Source organism: Aphidius gifuensis, linkage group LG5 (assembly GCF_014905175.1).
Source record: "Aphidius gifuensis isolate YNYX2018 linkage group LG5, ASM1490517v1, whole genome shotgun sequence".
Lineage (NCBI taxonomy): Eukaryota > Metazoa > Arthropoda > Insecta > Hymenoptera > Braconidae > Aphidius > Aphidius gifuensis.
Window position 1 is genome coordinate 15,779,612 of NC_057792.1, and position 16,028 is coordinate 15,795,639.

At 25.5% G+C, this 16,028-nt stretch overlaps 3 protein-coding genes and 1 long non-coding RNA gene across 4 annotated transcripts; 1 reads left to right on the top strand and 3 right to left on the bottom strand.

Moving 5' to 3' along the window:
* Positions 1 to 1,772: 1,772 nt before the first annotated feature.
* On the bottom strand, positions 1,773 to 6,767 carry LOC122856480 (PAN2-PAN3 deadenylation complex catalytic subunit PAN2-like). The gene is made up of 10 exons (XM_044158152.1): positions 6,710 to 6,767; positions 5,912 to 6,542; positions 5,619 to 5,832; positions 5,393 to 5,526; positions 4,393 to 4,489; positions 4,069 to 4,291; positions 3,767 to 3,933; positions 3,454 to 3,658; positions 1,878 to 3,367; positions 1,773 to 1,787 (listed from the first exon to the last, which is right to left on the bottom strand). The coding sequence occupies exons 1-10, from the start codon at positions 6,765 to 6,767 to the stop codon at positions 1,773 to 1,775; spliced, it is 3,234 nt and encodes a 1,077-aa protein (XP_044014087.1).
* Positions 6,768 to 9,150: 2,383 nt separating this feature from the next.
* Positions 9,151 to 10,781, top strand: LOC122857842 (cell division cycle protein 123 homolog). Its single transcript, XM_044160276.1, has 6 exons — positions 9,151 to 9,438; positions 9,507 to 9,611; positions 9,688 to 9,916; positions 9,993 to 10,115; positions 10,183 to 10,439; positions 10,512 to 10,781. Exons 1-6 carry the CDS (start codon positions 9,223 to 9,225, stop codon positions 10,539 to 10,541), a joined length of 960 nt encoding a protein of 319 aa, XP_044016211.1. The 5' UTR covers positions 9,151 to 9,222; the 3' UTR covers positions 10,542 to 10,781.
* Positions 10,782 to 12,989: 2,208 nt separating this feature from the next.
* Positions 12,990 to 14,442, bottom strand: LOC122857843. The gene is made up of 3 exons (XM_044160277.1): positions 14,306 to 14,442; positions 13,729 to 14,210; positions 12,990 to 13,640 (listed from the first exon to the last, which is right to left on the bottom strand). Exons 1-3 carry the CDS (start codon positions 14,352 to 14,354, stop codon positions 13,005 to 13,007), a joined length of 1,167 nt encoding a protein of 388 aa, XP_044016212.1. The 5' UTR covers positions 14,355 to 14,442; the 3' UTR covers positions 12,990 to 13,004.
* Positions 14,443 to 14,483: 41 nt separating this feature from the next.
* On the bottom strand, positions 14,484 to 15,399 carry LOC122857844. The gene is made up of 3 exons (XR_006374265.1): positions 14,891 to 15,399; positions 14,681 to 14,790; positions 14,484 to 14,585 (listed from the first exon to the last, which is right to left on the bottom strand). It is a non-coding gene; the product is annotated as an uncharacterized LOC122857844 (long non-coding RNA).
* Between the last annotated feature and the right edge of the window lie 629 nt (positions 15,400 to 16,028).

The following is a 16,028-nucleotide window of genomic DNA, read 5'->3' on the forward strand; positions in this document are numbered from 1 at the left end:
AATTGATTCATACTGAGGACACTGTACTTTATAACTGATCGATTTTATAATTAAATAATTATTAAGACTGTTAACTTAATATTAAACTATCACAACATTATAAAATATATAATTTAAAAATCTCGATTTTCCTACACGAAAATTTCACAAAAAAGCATAAAATTTTAATTCTAACTTTACATTTGTGGTGTGCTAACTTTTTAGATGTCGGAATAGTAGTTGAATAGTATTAATAGTCATTTAATATATTTTTTATCATTGAATGATATATGTCAAAGAGAAGTGTAAAAAAATAGAAAAATTAACTTGAAAATTTATTATTTTGATTATTTTTTTTTATCCAAATAAATTTACTCCTAAAACCACTAATATGAAATAAATAATGATTTTGTTTTGTAATTATTTCTTTCTTTTAATTAATTGAACTTGATTCTTATTTATTCATGATTGATAAGGTGAAAAATGTAATCAATAAATATTAATATAAATGTAAATATGACTTTGTTGTTGTTATTAAATGGAACCAAGTATAAGATTAATACTATATTGTGTATTCTATTAATAAGTATTCAATAAATTGATTAAAATAATATAAATAAAAAATTATCTCATGCTTGGGTTAATCATTCACAATTATCTTCCATTTAGAACAATTGTTAAATGCATTAAATCATTTTAATTCGAAAAATTAAAAACATACAGTCGAATAGCCGAATGATTCGTTACCTTTCTACTCTTCGTCTTTATACGAATATTCAATAAATCAAATGATAAATAATTCGTTACTATTCGACTATTCGTCTTTACTCTGAATATTAAATAATAATTTTAATAATGACAATAGTAAATTATTATAATATTCAACTATTGAAAATTTTAATAATTCAATTCAATTTTAATTAAATTTTTATTCTTATTTCACTGGCTGTTAAACAAGTTTACGATTTATATAATATATATTTTTTTTTTCTTTAAAATAAATTTTGCTACTTACCATTTGATAAATTATTCAAATTTTCCATTATTGTTATTTTACTTCGAATATTTTATTTATTTATTTGTATAGAATTTTTCTTCAACTTGTTTTATAAGTATTTTTTTCATCTTATTAAATTATTTAAATTTATAAATTAATAAAAAACAAAATTATAATCGATAAAGAAAATATAATAGAACTCATAATTATTTGTAGAAATAATTATTTAAAATTTGCGTAATAAAACATGAGATGTTTTTTATTTTTTTTTTTCTTAATTATAATTTAATTCAGTGCACGACAACTATTTCATTTTCTACGTACGTATTTCTTTATTTCTGACACATCAATTATTTTCTTAAATAAAAATATATACCCTATACAACATATAAACAGACTTACAAAATCCTATATACAAAAATATAAAAAACATTTAAAAATATTAATACTAGTGATATAAAAAAATGTCACAATATTTACAATAATTATTACAATAGTTAATTCATTTTACAATTATAATCCAAGCTTATGGATATTAATACTATTGACTTGAACAATTATAAATAATTGTAACGATTGAAACTAAAAATCAAGATTAAATTTTTAACCTTAGTGTATATCACAATACAAAACAAAAAATATATTTTTAAATGAAATAAATTAAACCTCACATATTTAACAATAAAAACTATAAACAAATCAAGTCCATAAAATTGCAAGTTGATATATCTCAACGTTGAGCTAATTATCTGCATTTAATAATTGATGTGATCTCAAATAAGTCCATACCCGTGGATCAGTTTTCCGGAACCTTGAAATAAAAAAAAAATATAAATTATAAGAATATAATTACAAAATTTAATTAGAAATAAAAAAATATTTAATTGAATAAAAAAATTACCTTCCACTGAAGATTATTTCCAACTTGATAAAGTTCTATTAATGCCTTATCCAGTGTATCATTTTTTTGCAGTTCTAAATATTTATGATAAAGTTCAAGTGCTGCCCGAGCATCTTCAGCTGAATCATGTGTTTCAGATTGTATTTTTTTACCAAAAAAATGCCATGTTAAAAAACGTAATGATACCATACGACGATTTGGTAAATGGAATAATATTACAGTATCAATAATTTGTTCTGCTGGTACAACTAAATTAATAACTTTAAAATCATTTTCAAGACCATGACCAACAAACACTACTCCATTATCAACTAAATATCTTAATTTTTGATAAGTTGATTTTAATGTTGTTAAATGTTTACTACTAAAATTTGCATCAAGATCACCAGGTAATATACCACTAAATTTTGTTAAATAATCAGCAACTGGTTCTTGCGTATGAATATAATCATCAATAAATGGAGTGCCTTTAAGTGGTCCCTGACCACGTATACATGTTATTCTAGCAGCAGCCATATGACTTGGTTTTATTGTTGTCATTTTACCATCATCTCCTAATTTTGTTTCTTTTTCTGTTAATGCTACAAATTCAGAATCAAGACCAACGAGTTCACCTTTTTTTAGCATTTCATCACTTGTCAATTTTGTAAATGTTACATCACGTGTTGGATTACGTGCTACACATTTATCATTACTAAATACATCATGTGTTAATGGACTTACAAATGGTTCTTCTGCTGTTTTTTGTGATGATAAAGCAGTATAATATAATACACATGGTATCTTCCAATTTAAATCAAACCATACAGCTTCTTGTGGTTCTACTGCTGTTATATTATTATCATTAAATATATACCATTGTGCAACAGCACTACCATTTGAACGTTCATGATAATTTGGACCAACTCTTATTGATGAAATAAGATGGTTTTTTTCCACATTCTTTTGATCTTCAATTGAACAAATAACTGCTGTCAATGTATACTGTAGTTTATCTATTTTTTTTTCATTTTTCAATAAACTATCATTATCCATTTTAATGTTATTTCCATCGAGTTTTTCAATTGATAATTCACCATAATCGTCCAATGATATTTCAATAGAATGTGGAACCCAAGAATGTGAAGAATACAAATTTTTCAGTGACTGTTGACTTACTGGATCTTGATTTTTTCCAGTATGACCAAATTTGCAATCCGTTCTCTGACAATTTTTACCATATCGACACATTTCAATCGATGTTGGCTGAAGTCGACTGGGATTTTTACTGCTCATAACTTTTTGTGCAGCTATATCCATCTGAGCTTGCCAAAAATCTCTTCCTTGCGATGACTCAAGACCACAATTTAGAGAAAGGACTTGAGGAAGTTTGGTCGTGCTCCGTTTTTCCAATGTCGGATTGAATTTTTGGCAATGATCACACCACGAATGCTTTTTTTTTTCCAAGTTTAATGATCTTGCCAATATTGTGGTAAATTCAATTTCCTCATCTGTAACAAAAATATAATTTTATAGAAGTTATAAAAAAAACATTCAATTCATTATATAATTATTGTTTTTTAATTAAAGAACTTACTTTTTAGCTCTGGATATATCAAATCGCTGAGCAGTACAGTTGACTCCCTGGAAATTTGTCGAGCGCACTTGAGACAGCGATAAATAGCCACTTGTTCAGCACCAAACAAACGACTAATTTCCGTCTCGTCTTCTTCCTCCAGTTGGCATTCTTTACTCTCCAGTATTTCATAGTGCATTTTGTGTAGGATAAATCTGTTCCAGGTCTGTTCAAAGAAATAAAATAGATTAATTTTTTTCAAGACAATTAAAATACACTCAGTTATAGAAAAATATATGAATTAAATAAAAAAAATATGGATAATAAAATTTACCTGAATAAGCGTAAGGAGACTGGTTTTCCTACTTGCACCTGCTTGAAAATCATTCTGGAGAAGACCAAGTGTCGCAGCCTCTGGTACACTTTTGAATGCTCGAAGAAGATTGGCAGTCTGACATGGAGAACCTCTGGATTCATCAAGATTCCGAAACAAAAATCCCACTTACAATATTATTAGTTACTAAATAATCAACAAAAATATCATTTTTTTTTTTTTATTGAAAATTATTTATCTTCTGGCGAAAATTATTTCTCCGATTTTTGTCTGATTTTACAAAATCGGAGAAAAATTTTCACCAGGGTTATACAATAAAATAATGTTTGATAAACTCACCTGTAGCATTGGGTTGCAATAACTATTCGGCAAATTTGCGTCAAGTCCAGAAAAATTAGTAAAATTGTGTTCTTTTTTTACATATTTATCTGGAATTTCACTAATATTGCCGGACTCTGTTTTTAATATTGTTTCACCGGGGAACTTGGGCACTACTCCACGACGTTGATCCAAATTATAAGGTATCTATGAAAAAAAAAAAAACAATTGATTTTTATAAAGCTGAAATTTTAAAAATTTAAATAAAATAAAAGAAGGATTCTTATAAAAGAGAATATTTTCCTTACTTGGTTTTGTCGAAATGCCGGTCGATTGAATCCAGAGCCAATTGTTTCCAGGTTCTTTCCCGTCTTTGAAATCATTGAATTCATTTTCAGACGTTTGCTGTATAAATTAAAAAAAGTTTTTACATTAGGTTTTTTCAAATTAATATATGTGGGTGGCGCAAATTTATAAAAATTTATTTTTAAATTTATCAGGCAATTAGTTACAGGTTCCAACTACTCTCAAAAAAATTCCTAACCTGAGCCAAGTATTAGTTATTGGAAAAAAAAAATAATCTTAATGGCTACACTATTTACTACATTTCAACTATATTTTTTAAGTTTTTTATTAAGTTTGAGAATATTTCTGGAGAAATTCAAAGTCATCGCGAAAAAAGTCGGAAAAATATTTTTACAAAAGTTGTAGTGAAAAAAGTGGAAATACTATACATAATTAAACGTGACTACACCAATGAATAGCCCCTCAGCTCTTCGCTTGTCTCTTATTTAATAAAAAAAAATATCATTTACCCTTGCCTTTTTGATTAAAAAAAAAAAAAAAAAAGAAAAATTCATTTTTTAAATAATTATTTATGAACAAATTAAATTTTTAAATAATAATGCTCAGCTGCATTTAAATAGGTGTAAGTAAAAATGAAAATAAAAAACTATATCAAAGTTAAAATCAGCTGAAATTATAATAATAATAAATAAGTAAATAATTGCTTTAATAAAAAAATTTATCATTTGTTTCTATCAGAAAACTCTACGCTTATTATTAATTACTATAGGAATCATGGCCGTTTTTATTTTCATAAATCAGAATATACTATTATGTTACTAGGGACAGTGGTAATAATGTGTGAATTTCCAAAAAACGCACTACTCCTCCGACGCTTTGGAAATTCACACATTATTCCCACTGCCCTTGTGACATAAAGAATATTACATGCACCCCAAGAGAATCCACTTATGTGAAAAATAAAAATTGATAAAATATATAGTATTAAAAAATTAAATGTACCTTGAGAAGGTGTCGAACTGTGGATTATCTGCAATTGATGTCAAATGTAATAAGCCAGCTACATCAGTAAAAGCCAGATTCTTTGATGTTGGTGATACATCAAAAGATGTAACCGTAGCACCACCTGTTGCAACCTGATAAAATAAATCAAATAAATATTTTTATAATTTTTAATATTGCTTTGTGACAATAAATATATATCTTCATATAATATTTGTATATTTACCTGATAAAGACAAGCCACAGGTGATTGTACCTCAGCATGAATTGTATCAAGTAATTGCATTTGTCCAAGAGGTGAAACAACAGCAAGACGACTTGAATAGCTTGGCATAAATTTTAGTAAATATGGGGCAACCATTGTTGGCACTGGTATAAGAGCTCTCATTTGTCTCAAATCATAAACAATTATATAAGGATGAGCCAAAAGCCCCCGTGGACTAAAAGAAAAAAAAAATACATTATGTTAATTAAATATTAATAAAATAATAATATAAAAAATTAATTATTAAAAAATACCTGTTGTTAAAGCCACATGTTACAAGATAATTTCCCTGTACATCAAAATCATTCAATGAGCGACCATATGGTTTAATTGTATGTTCAATTGATAATGTACTTTGATCACGTAAATCAATTTTTCCAAAAACATTACCAGCACATATTAATTTATGATGTTTTTTCATAATTGTACAACCATTTACATCAAAATACATTGAACCAACTTCTTCACTCCTTGTTAAATCAAAATCAACAATTTTTTCTTGATAACCACCCATTAATAATCGCTGGTCATACTGAAGCATACATTGCATGTCAATAATATTTTTTGATTTATGAGTAAATAATGGTATGTCATGATCACGTATTTGATATCTCAAAGTTTTTCGGGTTAAACATAATATTCCGTCGTTAACTGGATTAATTTGTCGTATTTCTTGTGTTGGATGAACACGAAAAGATCCAGTACATGTTTGTAAATCAAAGCCATCGTATGATGTCACATATCCACGCTGATTTCCTGTCCACATTAAGTCTTCAACAGTGTCAAATGTAACTGTTGATACTCCAAAATGATGACCACCATTACCAAGTACTGAAGGCCTTGTAGTTGCTGGCATATATCTATTAACAATTCGTTTTTTTTTCCCTGAAAAATAAAAAGATAAAAAATTATTTAAACATGAAAACTAATTAAAAAATTGAAATGATAATTTTTGAAAAATTTAAAAAAAAAAATGATAATATTGATGGACCACGTGGCACTTGGTAATAATTATTTTTTGTCTCACTCACACAACAAGTTTTGCTCATTACCAGCATTAGCATAAACGGCACCATTATAATGTCCCATGTTTGAATTTGAATAAACCATATTTCTGAAATATATAATAATAAATTAGATTGTTTTTTTTTTTATTGCAATTTTATATTAAATCATATTCACAATATACACTTCTGAATACAATTGTTGAAAAACTATGTTTTTAATATTTAGTTGAGAAGTACAAGAAAGTGGTATTAAAGTTAACAATGTAAATCATTTTTTAAATAATAAAAAAAATATTTTATTAAATTAAATTAACACTAGCACTTTTATATAGCTAATTTATGGAAGGGTAAAAAAAAATTTTTTCAGAAAATATGCGCGTTCACATGTTAATATTGTACCTTTTCATTTTGATAATTTTAACGTTTAAAAATTAAAAATTATAATTTTATTGAAGTATATATATTTTTATATTTTAATAATAATGATAATAATAATTATTATTATTAATTAACTTTTTTTTTTTTTTTGCAAAAAAATTTGAGTAGTACGGAGGAGCACCTGACTAGTCAAGGTTTGCAGTACGAATGAGGGTAGTGTTGCAGGGCAGAGGGCTGCTGTAAATTCAGCGGAAAAGATAAACTAAATTTTAGGGCGTAGTCAAAAAAGGCCCGCTCCAATAGTGAAAAAGAATTTTTTTTTTTTGACAATCGCTAAAACTTGATAGTCCAATACAATCCAAGATATACTTCGTCAGTTAACTTCAATTGGATGCTTGAAATTAACAAAAATATTATCATTTAAATCATCAATCTAGTTATCGAAAAAATATAAAAAATAATATTAAATTTTGATAAAATAAATCACGTGGTTTTTTCGAGTTCACAAATGAGTTTTTAAATAGTATATTTTTTAGCATATTATACAATAGCGTATATCAAGTCAAGTCAACTTATATGTATCATAGTTCAATAATTTTAAATTTTAAAATAAATTGATATAAAGGTTAAGGAATTTTTTTTTTTTTCATATCATTTTTGTCTTTGAAGAAAAAACATGAAAAATCACATACATCCATTGCAATCTATTGTGCTTTTCTTTATCTCTATTCAAAGAGAGCCGATGGTCGGACTCTTTTAATTTGATTGTACTGACGAAGTAAAATATAAATTTCCAGCCTCATATTTTTTTCAACAGGCTCCTGGGGCCCTTTGAAGAAAATTTATTTACCGATTTCCATATATTGCATGTTATTTTGCATTTTGTAAAAAGTCATTTATCTGCTTCTGTGTAGCTTCTTCGTTTATTATATTTACATTTATTAATTTTCAAAAAAATTTTAATAATAACAGTATGATATTGAACCAACTTTTATGAATAATAATTTATAATCTTTTTAAAAAAACGCAATAAATTAATTTTTTATTTATTTCAAAAATTCGATAGTTTTCATTATTAATTATTTTGTCTCTGCTAAAAATATTATCAGCTATGTATTAAAAATAAATAATCAATAAAATATTATTGATATAATAAATATTTTGGCGGTTTAAAACTAAAGAAAAAAATAGACAAAAGAACCTTCAATAAGAAGATATTGAAGGCAATATGTCAGCAAGAACTTTTCAGTATAAGAGGGCTGGTCTTTAATCTCCGAACAAGTATATTGTTTTGGAATAAATTTGTCACATTGAACACTTGTTTGTATACATATTTGTTGGATAGATGGACTTCGAAAGAGACGATAATCTGCAATTTTTGGAAAAAAAACTCGTTGCTTGTATTCAAAAAAATATGGGAGGGGCACTTTTCCTTAATCTGCAGTCCAACCGCCACAGGGCAAAAATTAATATTTGAGGCACCATTGTTACAAACTATAGGTAAAAGTAAAAAAAAGAAAAAATTACGAAATTTCTATTTTTTTTGGCATATATAAATTAAAATGTATGGCATGAGATTATTGCTGGATTTTTGTCTTCTTCATTGATCCCATGCCGAAATAATTTTGCCGGTACTAATTTCATACTGACGAAATTATTCCGGCATCAGTCTTATGCCGGAGTAATATTTCCATCAGGGGAAACTCCAATTTATTTGAAGATTAATTTATTTATTTATTATTGTAAGAAAAATTAAATTTCGAAAAAAAAAATAAATTATATTCTAAATAAAAAAAATAAATAAATTTAACAACTTGAATTGATGTTATTTACGCCAACGTAATTAATGGGTGTTACTATAATTTATACGTTAATATTTATTATCCTTTTTTTATCCTTTTACCCTATTTATAATTTATTATTCTATTTTTATTCTATTTCATAATGAGAAAAAAAAAAAAATAATAAAGTTGGAATTTACAGTCACTACATTGCTGTCGGCAATGTAGTAATGTGAATATGTGATCCACCATCAAATATTTTATTATTATTATATTATTTCATAACATAACCTTAAAAATTTATCTATTTACTTTTTTTATAAATAACAAGTGATTTTTTAATTCACATGATAATTAATAGTCATTTAATAATCATTGTTTATATTTAATTAAATTAAAATGATTGGTAACCCAAAAGTTGAATGTTCAATAACATCATGGTATTCGAAATTTGAAAAAGATTCATTAGAATCAACAATATTATGTTTGCCAAATGATGTTATAAATTACATTGAGAATGACACTACAATTGTTTTGCCGGTTGAAGCAATAAATCCATCAGAAAATAACACAGAATGGGTTGATGGATCAGCTGTTGATGATGATGAATCAGAGGTAACATAAATCAAAACATTAATAAAATTTAAATAATAAACTAAAGTATATTTAATATTATTTTTCAGGATGAAAAGACACGTCCAACATTTCCAGAGTTTAGCAAAAAAATTCAAGAAGCTATTGATTTTTATGATGCTGTTTTTATCAAAACAAATTGGAGAACACCATCTGTAAATTAAATTTAAAAAACAAGCTACTTGTTAATGTTGATTTATTAATTTATATTTATTAATAATTTTTTTTTAGGATGCAATTTGGGTTGCACCAACAAAAACTCTTAAATGTACAACACTAGAAGAAGTATATCTTTTTTTAAAAAGTTCAGACAGAGTGTCTGATGACATAAGTGCCATTAGAAATTTAAATGATGATGATAATGATGTACCACTTGAATCATGTTTAGTTATTAAACAATGGAGAGACATTAATCCAGGAAATGAATTTCGTTGTTTGGTCATCAACAAGCAGCTTATTGGTAAAATAAATAAATTTTTTAATAATTTAAAACTTGCATTGTAAAAATTGGAGTAATTGTTTCTTTTTTTTATCAGGAATTTCTCAAAGAGATCTTTCACAATATCACAAATACATGGAAACTGAAAAATATAATATTCAAACAGACATAACAAGTTTTTTTAATGAAAAAATAAAAAATAAATTTGACTTAAATACTTGTAAGTAATATTTTTATTTTTATTAATTATAAACATCAACAATTTTTTTATAAATAATTTTTTTTAGATACATTTGATGTAATAAGATATAAAAAAGATAAAGTTAAAATAATTGACTTTGGTTTAATTGATGAAGGAACTGTTAAAAAAACATTATTTACCTTTGATGAACTTGACAAGATTGAAAATCCACCTGAGCTACGTTTTATTGGTGAAGAAATGGGAATACAACCAAATACAAGTAATCATTTTTGTGCACCACAAGAAGTAAGAGAATACCTCACTGCATCTGCTAATGATTCAGTCATTGATTTTCTAAGAACGGTAATAAATTATACTTTATAAATAAACAATAATCAAAAATAAAAATAATAATATTGTCAATTTTTATTCCAGGAAGTTCAAAATCAACGTATCGATGACTAAAAAATAATAATGAAATATTTTGTACATATATAATGATAATTTTTATTCAATTTATAAATCATTTTGTAATAAATTCCAATTTTTTTACAACAAAAAAATAAAATAAATCGAAATAAAAATTTGTGAGTTTTTTCGTTGTCGAAATAAGTATATACTGCTAAAATAATAATTTTTTTTCCATCGAAAATTTAAAAAATTATTAAACAATTAATTCACATGAAACTTAATATTTTTACAAAAAATGCAGTACTTAAAAAAAGATTCACTATTCATTACAAATTTAAAACCGAAAAGTATCGTAAATTTGTATAAATGTGAATTGTAAAATTGTGTATTTTATTTGAAAAAAAGAAATAAATAATCGATTGATTGATTAAAAAAAAAAATGATAGAAATTAAAATAAAAAGTTTATAGTATTAATAAAAAATGATTGAATGATTTGGCCTCTGGACGAAGCTTCTTTTCTGCGATGGTTTTAGTCATATACAAAATTAATAATGATAATTATTGTAATAAAAATAATAATAATAATAACAATTATTGATAATAATGGTATATATTAATGATCTATTTATTTAAAAATATTTCAACGGGGTTTTAAATGTAATTATATATGACGAAAAAAAAAAAAAAAAACAAATCCGATGTAAATATTAATCTTTTACTTTTTTTGTAAGACACTTGATAGCATTGTAGATGCTCGAATTTTTTGTTTAATTTTATCATCAAGAAGAGCTCTCAATTATTCCAATGTGTATTCATTCGATGATTCATAAGATTATTATGTTAAAAATTGATATTAAAAACGTCTAACTTTTTATAATTTGAATGAATCATGTAAATGATTTTATAATGATTGACCCTACATTTGGTCCTGCCAGTTGGGTAATTACTAATACATATTCTATGCTAATTGTCGTCATATATATTGATTAAAAATACATATATTGATTATATATGTTGATTGATTTTCAGTTTTTTTTTAGACTAAAAAAAAACATTTTTTGATTACACCGATGGTTTGAAAATTGATACTTTAGTATTTTCATATACCAATAATTGTTTTTTACGATGTTCTGTTAATTTAGATATTTTTTTGGCAGCTTCACGAGTTACAGTTATATTTCTAATGAATAAACGATCTAAATTTGGTAAATTTTCAACAAGTTTAATTAACGCTTTATCAGTGATTTTAATGCAATTTGATATATTAAAGGAGTACAATTTTTGATTGAATAAACATTGAATTGATTCATCAGTGATAAATTCATTGATTTCTGATCGAGGACCAAAATCGTTTAAACCAATATTAAAAATTTCTAATTCTTGTAAGTTATCAATTGCACTCATACCAATATCAGTTATATTTGTGCCAATTATTTTTAAATTCCTCAATTTTTTAGCATTATTACAAAGATTAATCAAAAATTCATCTCTAACGCCATAATCACAATCAATCCATAACAACTCGAGATTTTTCAAATTCCCAATTGGATACATATTGATTCGGGTATCAAACGTTGACTGATTTTTTGGCTGATAAGAGTATAATTTTAAATTAGCCAAATTTTTCATTTCACCTATCGACTGGACTAATAGTTGACTTATCTTAAAAGTATTTATACTTAAATGATTCAAAGCGATTAGTCGAGGAAATACCTGAAAAATAAATAAATAATTTATTGAAAATTAAATATTATTTTTTATTGTAATACATATATAATGTTCATTAAAAATTTAAACTTACCAAAGCCAATGAATCTGGTAAGAACATATCATTTTGTTGTAAGCGAAATGAATGTGTTAATCTTTTCAAGGTTCCACCAATTTGCTCTAATGACTTGGCTAAAGTCATTGGTAGAGTTGATGTTTCACATTGCCATTTAATCGACAGTTTTGTAAGGTGAGACATATTAGAAAAAACATTTTCAAAATCTTGACTCATTATTTCTTTGAATTCTAAATCAAGTTCCTCGAGATTTGGACAATTAGCATTGGTTATTGGCATTATTTGAGAAGTAGGATAACCGTGTACATCGAGATGAGTTAAATTACTTCCACAGAGATTAAGTAGGTACTCTAGATCATTTGGTTTTTCGTGGAATTCATTAACTGAATCTTCATCATTGCTAATAAAGGAATATTTTGTAAAGCATGAAGAAAGAAACTCGTTATGCCAATCTTTGCATACTGAAAAATTAATTAAATATTTTTATTAGTATATTTAGAGTAATACAAAGTTTTTTTTTTTTTACGTTTTTTTATATCAAAAAGTTTTTCGAAATTTTTACAAAACGAAAATTTATTTAAATGAAAAAAAATACTGGCGATGAAACCACAGAGGAATAAATAAAAAAAAAACAATATAATTTATATAAATAATAATCAGTCTATTTTTAAAAATTACAAAAAAAAAATAAATAACCAAACATTATTTAATTCCACCGATGATTTGAAAATAATCAATCGACATTTTCAATATTTTCCAATACGCGTAATGGTTTTAGACGATGTTCTGTTAATTTGTACATTTTGTTGACAGCTTCACGAGTTACCTTTGTATTTCTAATGTATAAATATTCTAAATTTGGTAAATTGTCAACAAGTTTAATTACCGCTTTATCAGTGATTTTAATGCAATTTGATATATTAAAGGAGTACAATTTTTGATTGAATAAACATTGAATTGATTCATCAGTGATAAATTCATTGTGCCTTAATCCTGGACGAGTACCATTCAAACCAATATCGAAATTTTTTAATTCTTGTAAATTATCAATTGCACTCATACCAATATCAGTAATATTTGTGCCAATTATATGTAAATCCTCCAATTTTTTAGCATTATTACAAAGATTAATCAAAAATTCATCTGTAACACCATAATCACAAAGAATATGTAACGTCTCGAGATTTTTCAAATTCCCAATTGGATACATATTGATTCGGGTATCAAGCATTGGATGTTTTTTCGGCCAATAAGAGAATAAACTTAGTTCAGCCAAATTTTTCATATCACCTATCGACTGGACTAATAGTTGACTTAGTCCAAAACCAGATATTGCTAAATATTTCAAAGCAATTAGTCGAGGAAATACCTGAAAAATAAATAAATAATTTATTGAAAATTAAATAATATTTTTTATTGTAATACATATATAATGTTCATTAAAAATTTAAACTTACCGAAGCCAATGAATCTGGTAAGAACATATTTTTTCGTTCATATGAAAGTTCTAAAGTTTTCCAGGTTCCAATAACTTGAAAGTCATAAGAAAGTTTTAAACTTTTCAAGGTTCCACCAATTTGTTCTAATGACTTGGCTAAAGTCATTGGTAGAGTTGATGTTTCACATTTATATTCAATCGTCAGCTCTCTAAGGTGGGACATATTAGAAAAAACATTTTCAAAATCTTGACTCATTATTTCTTTGAATGCTGAATTAAGTTTCTCAAGATTTGGACAATTAGCATTGATTATTGGCATTATTTGAGAAGTAGGATATTGCATAACATCTAGACGAGTTAAATTACTCCCACAGAGATTAATTAGATACTCGAGATCATTTGCTTTTTCATGTAATTCATTAACTGAATCTTCATCATTGCTAATAAAGGAATATTTTGTAAAGCATGAAGAAAGAAACTCGTTATTCCAATCTTTGCATACTGAAAAATTAATTAAATATTTTCATTAGTATATTTAGAGTAATACAAAGTTTTTTTTTTTATCATTAAAAATTATAGTGTTGTTATTTTCTTACTTTTTTCGAGTCGTGGTTGACTAGCAAATAGAGAAGCCATACGAATCATACGCGAATCATACTGCAGTGCTAATAGTTTTTTTCTATTTTCATCAACATTAATATAATTATCATCATCATCATTATCATCATCATCACCATCATCAGCATCATCATCATTAATATAATTATCATCATCATCATCATCATCATCATAATAACTATCATTATTATATACAACAGGCCCATAATGAGATACCATTATTAGTCTATCATCTGAGGATTTTTTTGATAACTCAAGCTGTATAGAAAAAAAATTAGTTTATTATTTAATTTAATTAAAAATAAACATTAACAGTAGCTACAAAAATATAATATATATAATTTAAAACTTACTTCTTCTTTCGAAATTTTAATGAATTCCTCAAGCCATTCGGTAGGACTTAAATCTGCAGTCTCCATATCCATCTTACTTGGATTAGTCTTCATATTTTATTTTCGATTAACTTTAAAAAACAAAAAAAAAATCAATGAATTATTATACCATCAAATACTAAATTCAAAAATTTAATGTAAACAATTTGATAAATTGATTGCACTTTATACCTTTTTTCCGATTCACGTGAATAAAATAGTATTCAACCTCAACAACTCGTTAATATATAGAAATGTCTAATAAAGCTGTTGTGTAATTAACGTTTTAAAAAAGTTAGTTCAGGGATGAAGTCAATTGCCACGTGGTGTGTAACCTTAATTCTTTAAAATCGTATTTTGCTATCCAACTGAACTGTAACGCTGTTACAACTAGTAATATGAACGTGTATATACGTGTATGGGGCTGGTAACTGCTGGTAACACTACTTAACAGCTATTGAGTGCTACATATTCACCACCTACCAATGAAAGAATCAGAATAAAATGGAAAGAATCCTTAGTAGCTTACGAGTGGTACTGCTTGTCCTTCACCTCAGCTTTATCTCTACCAAGAAGAAGAGACCTATCTTGCTGCATCTGCTAATGATTCAGTCATTGAATTTCCAGAACGATAATAAATTATATTTTATAAATAAATAATAATCCAAAATAAAAATAACATTTCAACTCTTTTTACAACAAAAAATACATAAATCGAAATAAAAATTTATAAATTATTTCGTTGTCGAAATATATGTATACTGCAAAAATAATAATTTTTTTTCCATCGAAAATTCATGCTAGCTATTAATAACATATAAACAAATAATGATAATTAATTAATGGATAGGAATTAATAATTAAATTTAAACATAAAAAATTATTTAAATACACAATTGTTTTTTTTTTTTTTTTCATTTATATTCTGTTGGATCCTCTTCTATTGATACGTTTACATAAACTGATGAAACACTATCCTACAGTCTTGAAAGAATTACCATAATATTGCATTACGTTTTTAATTATAATAATTATTATTTAAATTTTTTTTTTTTTTTTTTTTTCGAGACCGTTAATCTTAGTGAACAACGTGTCTTATTATAGAAAATATGTCTCATTTATTTACAATATGCAACCCTTAATACTTCCATTTGAAAAAAAGGATATATATGATATCAGACATGTATTTTTTTTTTTTAAATTTCATCCTTTTTTTTGTTTAGCATTCTGTACAGTCATTTTTTTAAATTTCGAGTATTTTTTTTATTTCACTAACGTCTTTATGTCAATTAAAAATTTAATTGAATTTTTATTATTTTTTTTTACTGGC

Coding starts and splice junctions, on each gene's coding strand:
- LOC122856480 (XM_044158152.1), bottom strand. CDS start 6,767: ATGGTTTATTCAAATTCAAACATGGGACATTATAATGGTGCCGTTTAT. Junction 5,833..5,911: donor ACATGTGGCTTTAACAACAG/GTATTTTTTAAT, acceptor TTTTTCTTTTAG/TCCACGGGGGCTTTTGGCTC. Junction 3,659..3,766: donor GTCTCCTTACGCTTATTCAG/GTAAATTTTATT, acceptor TTCTTTGAACAG/ACCTGGAACAGATTTATCCT.
- LOC122857843 (XM_044160277.1), bottom strand. CDS start 14,354: ATGATTCGTATGGCTTCTCTATTTGCTAGTCAACCACGACTCGAAAAA. Junction 14,211..14,305: donor TCAACCACGACTCGAAAAAA/GTAAGAAAATAA, acceptor TTAATTTTTCAG/TATGCAAAGATTGGAATAAC. Junction 13,641..13,728: donor TACCAGATTCATTGGCTTCG/GTAAGTTTAAAT, acceptor TTTATTTTTCAG/GTATTTCCTCGACTAATTGC.
- LOC122857842 (XM_044160276.1), top strand. CDS start 9,223: ATGATTGGTAACCCAAAAGTTGAATGTTCAATAACATCATGGTATTCG. Junction 10,116..10,182: donor TAAATTTGACTTAAATACTT/GTAAGTAATATT, acceptor AATTTTTTTTAG/ATACATTTGATGTAATAAGA. Junction 10,440..10,511: donor TCATTGATTTTCTAAGAACG/GTAATAAATTAT, acceptor TTTTTATTCCAG/GAAGTTCAAAATCAACGTAT.